The sequence below is a fragment of the Patagioenas fasciata genome, chromosome W, assembly GCF_037038585.1.
Source record: "Patagioenas fasciata isolate bPatFas1 chromosome W, bPatFas1.hap1, whole genome shotgun sequence".
NCBI classification, from domain to species: Eukaryota; Metazoa; Chordata; class Aves; order Columbiformes; family Columbidae; genus Patagioenas; species Patagioenas fasciata.
This window is the reverse complement of record NC_092559.1, coordinates 55,088,573-55,101,021: the sequence shown is the minus strand read 5'-3', so window position 1 is coordinate 55,101,021 and position 12,449 is coordinate 55,088,573. Positions and strand designations below refer to the sequence as shown.

The following is a 12,449-nucleotide window of genomic DNA, read 5'->3' as shown; positions in this document are numbered from 1 at the left end:
GCAAATTGTTACAGGTATTCTTGTATCCTCAGAAGGACATGTTCTTTGACTGCTGATGTCAAAAGTGTATCAGACTGAAAAGTCAGTTAGACCACCTAGATTCTGTTTGTAGAACATTACAGCTTAACTAGTAATTACACTTAATTACTAGTTTTAATTTGATGGTACTTGCAGAATCATTCAGGGGTTTTTTGTTTGTTTGGTATTTATTGTTTTGATTTTTTTGTTTTGTTAATTTGTTTTTGTTTGGGTTTTGTTGTTGCTTGGGTTGGGTTTTTTGTTTGTTTGTTTGTTTCACTGCTTTGATAGCAATTATTGGTGTTCCAAAAAAAAAAAAGAACTCTCAGAAGATACAATTTTCTAAGAGGCAACAGCTTTACTATTTTGTTTAAAGTAATGTCTATTTTTGGGTACTGCAAAAAGTATCAGTGAAGACTAAGAAGTACTGGATAAAGTTTATACTGCAGAAACTTTATACTGCAGAAACTGGATGAATGATGAGTCCTAAGATTTTTCATGCAAGCAATTTGAGTGCTAACATCAAAAGTAATGTTCCAGAACTGATATTATATTAGTGGAAGGAAACTAAAACCAGTAATTATGAGTAGTAACACCCCACATCATGCATGATTAAGTCTTTTTCTGCATTAAATTTATGCTTCTGCATCTCAATATGTTTAGTAGAATTATTTTTGGCTTTTACCAGAGCAAAGGAGAAAATAATTAAGCCAATAGATGAGATCCTGTATTTAGATCTCTGTCTCTTTGACCAGAAATTAGAAGGCAGTAAAAGATACTGACTGAGAAAGAGTCAGAGAAAGAAAGAATGAAAAACTGTAATCTACAGGAAAGTATAGTACCTCTGGAGAACAAGAAGACATACTTTAGGCTTGAAATCTGTGTAAAGGGTTACTACATTATTTTAAGAAAAGCAGCATTGTTATGAAGAGCTGTATGTCAGTAGGGTACAAGTAGTCATGAGTCTACCCAAGCATATCCCAAGGAAACACAACACAAACAGTGTTCACCGGGGAAATAATGCTTATTTTAAAAAGGCTGTATTAGATTTCTGATGAATACAACTCATTGGTAAATGTCAGAGTTTATTTCAGAAGTTTTGCCACATAGTGCAGTCATATTAGTTGTAGGGTAGGACACACAGAACTGGTAAATAAAACAATTTAAAATCTTGGAATATTTTGTAGTAATTATACATCTAAATGGATAACTGAATAAAGTAATTGCCTTTTATGATTATCTGTACTGCTAATGTAGAATACTTGAGTACCTGTTAGAGAATGTTTCGAGAATTTTTACAGAAATATTTCAGTTTTGATGAATTTTTGATGAAAGCATAAGAGTAACTTTTGAATACTGAGTCAGTCTTTTACCTCTGTTAGCATTTTGATATCATCTGGTCATAATTTCAGAGTTCAATAAAAATAAAAAATAATATCGGAATATATTTTTCGTAAGTAGTGATCAAATACTTGGGGTATCATTCTCTTGGAAGAATGCAAAGCCAGTTGAACACATAACTGAGTTTGAGAAAAAAATACAAAATCTTTTGGGAAAAAATATATATCTTCCTGTTTCACAAGAGTATTGGCTTTTGCTTAGTAGAATACCATGATTTTGTTATTTTGTTATGAGACAGTAGAGACCCTTCATGATTTGTCCAGTTTTGGGATGGGTGGACATGATATTCCAGAAGAAAATATACTTTGTTAGAACTTGGAGACTTGGGTTCTTATAACAGAGAGCATATGTTCTCATTATCTTGAAGACAAACATTTTTCGCATTCAACTTGGAGTTCTTGATTTCCATGTGAGTAAACAATAGTTTCAGGTTTAACATTTTGTTAAGTGAGTAGTAGAATTCTCCTGGACTGGGGTTGATGGGTTGCATGTGTGTGAACAAGATAAATTACTTTAAAAAGAACAAAACCAGTTCTTCCTGTATGCATTTACCTAATTTAAAATGCAAAGGGGTTTGTGTCCTTGCTGAAATGTGTCTAGTCTGAAACGCAGACTAATTTGAGAGTAGAATCCCTTGGGTTTTTTTGCTTGACTAAGTTTTCATCTGTTATTTTTCTCTCTTAGTGTATGTACATATAAATTAATCTCTTCAAAAGGCAAATTTCCTCCCTCCTCCCCGTTCTGTTTGCTCCCATCAGTCAGACAAACTCTGCCAAGTTGCTTTACTGATTATCACTTTAAATGCAGGTATATTATAGGCTCTAAAATTTTACCTAAAAAATGAAAGCTTCCTTAAAATTTAACTTAAATAAATATAAATTTCAATGTGAACATTTTATCCACTTCAGCTAAATAATACTGCATTAGGATAATCTTATTCTGAAATAATGACCCATACACACATTTATTAATTCACCTTGTCTCACATCATCACTATTACTATTTTTTTTTATTCATAACTTCACATTGGTGAGATGGCCAGTTCTGGGCTCTCCTCTTCAAAAAAGACAAGGAACTACTGGAAAGAGTTCAGCGGAGGGCTACAAAGATGATTACGGGACCGGAGCATCTTTCTTATGAAGAAAGACAGAGAACTGTGTCTGTTCAGCCTGGAGAAGATTGAGAGGGGATCTTATCAATGCTTATAAATATCTTGAGGGCAGGTGTCAAGAGGATGGGGCCAGACTCTTTTCAGTAGTGCCCAATGACAGGATAAGGGGCGATGGGCAAAAACTGAACCACATCTGAATATGAAGAGAAACTTATTTGAGGGTGCCAGAGCACTGGGACAGGCTGCCCAGAGAGGTTGTGGAGTCTCTTCTGGAGACATTCAAACCCACCCGGACACATTCCTGTGCAATCTACTCTAGGTGAACCTGCTTTAGCAGGTGGGTTGGACTAGATGAACTCCAGAGGTCCCTTCCAACCCTGACCGTTCTGATTTTGTGATTCTGTGAAATTTTATTGTTTTCTTTGTTTCAAATTAGGCTCATGCACAGTTAGTTCGAGAAGTCGATGTAGAGAAGGTGTCAACTTTTGAGAACCCCTATGTAGATGCAATAAGAAGTTTATGGAATGACCCTGGAATCCAGGAATGTTACGATAGACGACGAGAATATCAGTTATCAGATTCAACTAAATAGTAAGTACATAGAGATTACAAACAACTGTATCTTATTTTCTGTTCTTAACAAAGTAATTCTTATTTTTTTATCTTTTTGTACTTTTTGTGTACATACATGTACAGTTTTTTTTGCATATGTGTACAAGCATCTGTGTGTGCATGCATATTCAGCACAAACATACACTTAATAACTTGAATGTAAAGGCTACTGTAAGGAAGGTAGTGTATCTAGTTTAGTATTATGTGTGTGTTTGTTTCCCAAAACATAAGCCTATGATAATTCGAAATTTTGTGTTAAGTTTATTACTAGGGAAGTGCAAGCAAGGGTAGACCTCCATGCAATTCATAAAAATTATAATGCTGTAGAACATCTGTTTTCTTAGTTTTTTCCCTTTCCTTTTTCTTTCCCTCTTTCCCTTTTTTTTTTTTTTCCTTTTTTCCTTTTCTCTTTTTTGGTCCTGGTGATGAGTTAAATAGTACCAAGCAAGTGTTCTTGTGTTTTGTTCAACTGCTTTTCTTTTACACAAAGACCTAATCTTGAAAGAATATGGCTGCCAAGAAGTTAAACACATAACTGAAAACAGACTTCAATTTGTGAAGGGTGGGAAAAAAGCTTAAGTTAAATCCTATTTGTTATAGATCAACAACAATCAAAATGTATATGTGACTAAACTTGGTTTTGAATGGTACACATGTACTGTCTTGCGGCAGGATTCTGAGAACATAGCAATGTGGAATTTAACATTGGACCCTGAGGACTGTCTAAATGTTGGCTCCAAGAAATTCATTTGCTCTGAGTAATATACTGTATAGCTCTGGTAAAATTTTTCATCTGTTAAGAAAAAAAAGAATAATGGTAGAAGAGGTTGACTTTTTGGACTTGCCCACTAGAAAAAGAATTGGAACACTTGATTATTAAAGCTGTGGCAAAAACTTCCATAGTGTCCACTGGAACTTTTATATTAGCTATGAAAATTAATCTGATTATATCGTTCTAGTCTCCATGTCAGGTCGGCATGAAAGGAAGCCTCTCATTGAGGAAAGCACAGAAGAAACTAAAAGGCACCATGAAGGTTCCATGAAAGTCAATGGAACAACATAGCCATACATATAACAGAAGTCTGGGGTGAAATTTATACTTTCTGATTGTTTTCATTTTGAAATGAACAGCAAACATAAGTAGAAGGTGAAACAGAGCTTTTCTTATACTTTGAATTTGTAGGTCCTAGCTTTGATTCCACGATAGCTATAATATTGATTTCAAAACTGAAATAAATGTATACATTTTAATGGTTGCCTTAGAAGGATACAATAAAATTAGTAAGTCTCGGAAGTAGGAAATAAGTATCTGATACTACTTCAGATCAAATTGTACTTAATCTGATAGTTCTGACCTAGTTCTAATGAAATCATCACCATAGTAGATCTTTTAAGTAGTATTAAAATAGTATATAGCTCATTAAGGAGATGTAGAAACAAAATTTTCATACATTTTCTTCCAAAAGGTAAATGTACTAGTACTCAACATATGTAACTATTTAACAACATGATTTATTTCAGGTTTCTAGATTTTAATTATAAGAGATTATAATTCCTTTTGTGGAGTTCTGCAAAAATCGTTTTAGAACAAGTAATAAAACATTAGAATTATGAATCACCACAGAAGAGTCTTTATATCAGTCTCTCATATATTTATACTTGCAGAGTTTCTTTACATATGTAAGTCCAGGAAAATCAGACACCAAAGAAACATAGTTTCAAAAATACACTCCACATGTTTAGGGATAAAACATCTAAACACAATTTGCTAGCTTTAAATCCCTATGTAACAAAGCAGCAAAACATAATGCTTGAAATTTACTACTGGGATTCACAAAGCACTTAAAAAGAAGTAACCATCCAGTGCTCACTGACTCGTTGAGACTAGTAAATTCATCGTACCTGACACATTAAATCGAAACAATAGTTTGTTGTCCACCAGATCTCTTATATATGTTTTGAAGCATATGCGTCAATCTCATGCTGCTTCTTCCTTCAACCCTTGCAAGAGTGTCTCCTTTAGTCTTCTCAGATTTTTTTCTCCCAACATTTTTACAGAAATAGTATTTTTATTCTGTTTCTCGTGTTGCTTTTTTTTCCCCTCACTGTTAGTACACATTGCCTTTCTAAATCTCTTTTTCTGTATTTTCTCTTTGTGTTGTTGTTTCTAAATTCTGTTGCTAGTTTCTAATATATCCTGTAAGTTTCTATACTGTTACTTTCTGTCATCTTTTGACCTACTTTGTCATTCTTATCAACGCTTTTGAAGTTTTATATCCACTGCTAGTACACTGGAGGAATGCATCAGATAGATGTGTATTTACCAGAAGAGGTGAGAGCAGTGTCTAAGAAAGTAAGTTTCCTGAAAGGTGGGAATTGATTTGAACCTCTTGATAGTTCAGTAAATACATTACATTCTTTCCCCTTACTATTGGATGCACCAATGGTTAGATGTTCAAGTTGTTGTTTAAGTAATTTCTAGACTTTTACCTGCAATAAAGTCAAGATGATATAAATAGACATTATTCACTTCCCATATACATTAATGGGTGACTCATTTACCACTAAACCACTTCCCTTTATGGCTTCAAAGATACTGTTTACAGTGTGTGCCAGCTGTAACAAACACCATGGTATGTATAGCCTGAAATAATAGTTGTGTGAGATGAGAACTTTATATATATATATATACTCTACAGATCTTAACCAGTCTGCTTATATCAAGGTTTTTCAAAGTCTAAAGAAAAGAAAGAATAATAGAATAATTTTGGTTGGAAGAGAACTTTAAGATCATTGATTCCAACCACAACCTAAATCTAGCACTAAACCATATCCCAAAGAGCCTCATCTCTACATCTTTTCGACACCTCCAGGCATGGTGACTCCACCACATCCCTGGGCAGCCTGTTCCAGTGTTTTACAACCCTTCCTGCGAAGAAATTTTTCCTAATATCCAATCTGAACTTTCCCGGGCGCAACTTGAGGCCATTTCCTCTCACCTTATTACTTGCTACTTGGGAGAAGAGACCAACACCCTCCTTGCTAGAACTTCCTTTCAGGTAGTTGTAGAAAGCAAGGAGGTCTTCCCTCAGCCGCCTTTTCTCCAGGCTAAACAACCCCAGTTCCCTCAGACACTCCTCATAAGACTTGTGCATCAGGCCCCTCACCATCCTCATTGCCCTCCTCTGAACTCTCTCCAGTAACCCAATGTCTTTCCTGTAGTGAGGAGCCCAAAACTGAACACAGAATTCGAGGTGGGACCTCACCAGCACAGAGTACAGTGGAACGATTGCTTCCCTAGTCCTACTGGCCACACTATTCTTGATACATGCCAGGATTCTGTTGGTCTTTTTGGCCACCTGAGCACACTGCTGGCTCATATTCAACCAGCTGTTGACCAACACCCCCAGATCCTTTTCCACCACGCAGCTTTCCAGCCACTCTTCCCTGAGCCTGTAGTGTTGCCTGGGGTTGTTGTGACCCAAGTGCAGGACCCGGAGCTTGGCCTTGTTAAATCTCATACAATTGGCCTCAGCCCACTCCCACCCAACTTGATGTCATCTGCAAACTTACTGAGGGTGCACTCAATCCCCTTGTCCAGATCATTGATAAAGATATTAAACAGAACTGGTCCCAATAGTGAGCCCTGGGGAACACCACTTGTGACCAACCACCAACTGGATTTAACTCCATTCACCACAACTCTTTGGACTCAACCATCCAGCCAGTTCTTTACCTAGCAAAGAGTATGCCTGTCCAAGCCATGAGCTGCCAGCTTCTCCAGGAGAATGCTGTGGGATACGGTGTCAAAGGCTTTATTGAAGTCCAGGTACACAACATCCACAGCCTTTCCCTCATCCACTAAGCAGGTCGCTTCGTCATAGAAGGACATCAGACTGGTCAAGCAGTATCTGCCTTTCATAAACCCATGCTGACTGGGTCTAATAGTTTTCTTGCCTTATATGTGCCACACGATGGCATTCAGCATGGTCTGTTCCATGACCTTCCCTGGCACCGAGGTCAGACTGACAGTCCTGTAATTTTCCAGATCCTCCTTCTGACCTTTCTTGTAGATGACAGCGGTCACATTTGCCAACTTCCAATCAACTGGGACATCCCTGGTTAGCCAGGACTCCTGATAAATAATTGAAAAAATATTGTATTCACTGTAATGCTTGGGTCAGTTAGTAATTTTTGTATGATAGTATTCTACCAGAGTTTGAAGTTCTCTATAGATTCTAATGAACAATAATTTCCTCATACCTGTTCCTTATAAGTAACATTTTGCTTCCATGTTTCACTTGAGAAGTAGATGCATTTCGGGGAAGTTGATTGTATGCTAAATAAAATGTGATTAGGGACCCAAAAGGAGAAGGATCAGTATATGCACATAAGTTATTACTACAACACTTTGTTAGTGGCTATTGCCTCTGGCAATTAGAACATAAATTCTTTTGTTTGATAAACCTATAGGGAATTCTTTGGGCATCTCATGTCTCTGTGTTGTGGTTTAACCCAGGAGGCAGCTAAATACCACACACAGCCATTCACTCACATCCTCCCCCGGTGAGATGGGGGAGAGAATTGGAAAAAAAAAAGGTAAACCTCATAGGTTAAGATAAAGACAGTCTAATATTAGGTTGGTGCAAAAGTAATTGTGGTTTTTGCATTGTTGAAATTTGCTGTTTGATATTGGAATACATTCTTAAATAAATGTGGGTTTATTATACATCATTTTAATGAGCTTTTTCTCACTTTATGTTTATTTGCTGCTGAATTATTACTTGCTGTTTATTTTATATGTATTTTAGACTATGGAAATGATATTAGATAAAAACCAAATTGGAGCGATTTTCTTATTTGAGTTCAAAATGGGTTATACTGCAGCAGAGACAACTCGCAACATCAACACCACATTTGGCCCAGGAACTGCTAACGAACGCACAGTGCAGTGGTGGTTCAAGAAGTTTTGCAAAGGAGACGAGAGCCTTGAAGATGAGGAGCATAGTGGCTGGCCATCAGAAGTTGACAAGGAATGACTGAGAGCTATTGTCGAAGCTGACCCTCTTACAACTACACGAGAATTTGCCGAAGAACTCAACGTTGACCATTCCACAGTCATTTGGCATTTGATGCAACTTGGAAAGGAGAAAAAGCTCGATAAGTGAGTGCCTCATGAGCTGGCCAAAAATCAAGAAAATTGTCAGTTTGAAGTGTCGTCTTGTCTTGTTCTGCGCAACAACAATGAACCATTTCCTGATCGGATTGTGACGTGCAACGAAAAGTGGATTTTATACGACAACCTGTGATGACCAGCTCAGTGGTTGGACCGAGAAGAACCTCCAAAGCACTTCCCAAAGCCAAACTTGCACCAAAAAAGGTCATGGTCACTGTTTGGTGATCTGCTGCCGGTCTGATCAACGCCAGCTTTTGGAATCCCGGCGAAATCATTACATCTCAGAAGTATGCTCAGGAAATCGATGAGATGCACCAAAAACTGTAACGCCTGTAGACAGCATTGGTCAACAGAAAGGGCCCAATTCTTCTCCATGACCAATGCCTGACCGCACGTCGCACAACCAACGCTTCTAATGTTGAATGCATTGGGCTACAAAGGTTTGCCTCATCTGCCACATTCGCCTGACCTCTTGCTGACTGACTGCCACTTCTTCAAGTATCTCCATGACTTTTTGCAGGGAAAAGGCTTCCACAACCAACAGGATGGAGAAAACGCTTTCCAAGAGTTCATCAAATCCCGAAGAATGGATTTTTATGCTACAGGAATAAACAAACATTTCTCGTTGGCAAAAATGTGTTGATTGTAATGGTTTCTAGTTTGATTAATAAACATGTGTTTGAGCCTAGTTACAATGATTTAAAATTCACAGTCCAAAACCACAATTAGTTTTGCACCAACTTAATAGGACAGAAAGGGCAATAATAACAACAATAGTAATAATAACAGTAATAAAAGAATATATAAAACAAGTGATGCACACTGCAATTTCTCACCACCAGGTGATTGATACTTGACCCATTGTTGTCCCAAAACAGGGTTCTTTACCCAGTGTGCATACAAATGAGACAAATTTCACACATATAGATGAGGTGATATTTATTTTTATTACAGACTTGTGCAAGTTTGGATGCTGGAATAAAGCCAGCATGCCAGCAAGAAAAGTAAAAGGCATTATATACAAAATCTTATCACTACATTCACACTCTAAAGAGCCAATTGGTTACATGTTTGCATATTGCATTAGATAATCCTTTTAGCATATAATGAGCAATGTTCAGCTAAAGGACACTTTATCCAATAGTCTCAAGATATATGTTAAAGTAAGACAACTAATTGTGCAGGCTTCAAAATGTGTAAAGCTGCAAGGTCAACAGTGTCTGTAGTTTGTGATTAGGTGTTTTGCAAGTCACTCTTATATTGGTTATATGAGCAGACTGACTTAAAACTGAAACGATTTACATATCTTTAAGTTAGCAATTGTAGACAGGATTAATTCTTGTCAGTGATGACAACACCATCCCTGAGTAGCGGTTCCCCCAGACAGCTTCCCCCAAAATATAAACTAAGCATGATGTCATATGGTATTGAATATCCCTTTGGTCAGTTTGGGTCAGCTGTCCTGTCTGTGCCCTCTCCTAGCTTCTTGTGCACCTGGCATAATATGAGAAACTGAAAAGTCCTTGACTGCTTATCCTACTAAAACATCCATGTATTACCAACGTTATTCTCATTCTAAATCCAAAACATCGCACTATACCACCTACTAGGAAGAAAATCAACTCTGTCCCAGTTAAAACCAGGACAATATCCACCCCTTATTCTATACAATCTACGGCATGCCCAGGTCCTACACTTCCCAATACATTCAGATTATTCACCACCACTTTTCCTGTCTTCTGATATAATACACAGATATGATTCTCTTAGTCCATTGGCCATCCCTTTAAAATGTCCATTGAGTTCATTTAGTCCATGACTTTGGCTCCATCTGTCATAACACTCTTTCAGGGCAGGAGAGAAGGTGTGTGGTGTTGCATGCTCCATCTGGAGGTCATAACTGGTGTATCTAGTATGGTCCAAGCCCACAGTCGATGTCAAGGAAGTTGCTGGGCACCAGTTCTGTTTCTATCACTGCTGCACTTGACTGGTTCGATCAAAGTTCATTCTTTATTAATCTGGATAATTCTTAATGTAATATCATTGATATGGCATATAGCAACCATAATAGTGATGACATACAGTATTATATAGCAATTAACATCATACAACTCAAATCATTGACTATTCTCGCCCAGAATCAAATCCTTTTGAGCAGCACATTGGACTTCCCCATCCTTCTGCATTACCCACCAAGTGCACCCAGGTCTTTAAGCAAAATCAATCCCATGGATGGGTGGGTTTGCCTTTGCCTGAGGCAGGAGTAACTCAGACTGCCTTCCCTAACATATTCTTAATGTGAACTATGGGAAATTTATCCCCTTCTACAGTATGTGAAAGTTTTGATTGGGCAGGGCCAGTTCGATTGGTAGATCCTTTAGTGTTGACTAACCAAGTGGCTTTTGCTAAACATGTATCCTAGTGTTTGAAGGTCCCACCACCCATTGCTCTCAGTGTAGTCCATTGTATCATTTAATTTTCCCAGAGGTGGGTGCATGACAGGGGATGTGATATACCCACTCAGTGCCATGCTCTTGGCCCAGGTGTCTATGAGGTTATTTCAGAAATTAGTCCCATTGTCTGACTCAATTGTTTCTGGGGTGCCATGTCACTATAAGACTTGCTTTTCAAGACCCAGGATAGTGTTCCAGGTGGTGGCATAGGGCACAGGATATGTTTCCAACCATCTGGTGGTTGTTTCCACCATTATAAGCACATGGCGCTTGCCTTGACAGGCTTGTGGGAGTGTGATAAAATCAGTCTGCCAGGCCACCCTATATTTATATTTTAGCCATTGTCCTCCATACCTGCTTGGCTTGTTTGATTGTGGCACATTTCACATTCATGGATAATCTGTGCAATAGTGTCCATGGCAGGATGACAAAAGGTCAAAGAAAGTCCTGAACAGAACCCTCCCGAACAAGTGTCTACCCCAACTCTGACCAAAACTAGACAGAAGATCCTGACTCTCCTTAAATATGAAGCATGAAGCTAATGGGATGGAAAATTGTTATTGATCAGTCTGGATGTCAGTCAAGGTCTGCCCCATCTATGTCCCACTTCCCAGTTGCCTCATACCTGTGGGAAGAGAGCTCAGAATGTCCTTGGCTCTCAGATCAGAGCAATTAAAAACATTAACTCTGTCCCAGAGTGTTATCTTCTTGTTCTCAAACGAAGTCCAAACAATAACCGTGCTAGATATGAAAATGGAAGGTTTCTAACTGCATGAAGGAAAATTAACTAGTTTTTAGTCAAACCAACACAAGCAGCTTTCCACTTATGATGTTTTCCTACAATATGACAGGATCCATCTGTAAACAGGGCAGTTACTGAGGGGAGCTTTTCTGGAGCTACCCCGGTCTGCAGCAAAGTGGCACGTCTTGGCACAGTGAGGGTTTCTTTGAGGCAGGGAAACACCATGGCAGCGGAGAGACCCGCTAAGATCTGGCAACTCTCTTGCAGGAGACGCTGAGGAGACATGGGCATTGCCAGGGCAGCTGTGACCACCCCCCCACACACACACTTATAAAGAGCAGCCTAGAGAGTGCTAGCGACCAGGAACACTGGGAACAGAGCAGGCAAACAGCATGGTACAGTAGTTCATGCAGAAGGGTGTGCAAGGAGGGCAGAGAAGCTCTGCCAGCTCGACCAGGGAGAAATGGTATCCACCCGGCAGAAAGCCATGGCCTCTGTAAGGTCGGCACCCACCACAAGTGATGCAGCTGCCCAAACCAAGATCTGGTGGGAAGATGCAGCCACCCAGGTGTCAGGCTGCAGGGTGAGCCCTGCTCTTACACCAGTACTGGATGGCAGCAGTGAGCACAGCTGTGGGAGTTGTGCTCAAGCAGAGGAACTCTTCCACTTAGTGACACAGCTCCAGGAAGAGGTAAGTAAGTTGAGGAGTATCAGGGAGCGTGAGAGGGAGATAGACCAGCGGAGTCACACCCTACCTTCCCTGGGACAGACCCACCTTCCTACATTTGCTTGCACCAGAGGTATGAGGCTCTGCAAGTGGAACCAAACAACAATACTGAGGAAGGTGGTTCAACTAAGCTGGAGGTGCTGCAGAGGTTAAGTCGGTCTGAGCCTTCCATCAAAACTGCTGCTATAAAGAAAAAAAGGCGGGTTGTG

General features: G+C 39.0%; 1 protein-coding gene across 1 annotated transcript in view; it reads left to right on the top strand.

Annotated features, from left to right (window-relative positions):
• LOC136115694 (guanine nucleotide-binding protein G(q) subunit alpha-like) overlaps window positions 1–12,449 on the top strand; it is a 160,749-nt gene that overhangs the window by 87,114 nt on the left and 61,186 nt on the right. The window contains exon 3 of the mRNA XM_065861900.2: window positions 2,967–3,121. Coding sequence (XP_065717972.1) covers window positions 2,967–3,121 — 155 coding nt within the window. The remainder of the gene's footprint in view (window positions 1–2,966; window positions 3,122–12,449) is intronic.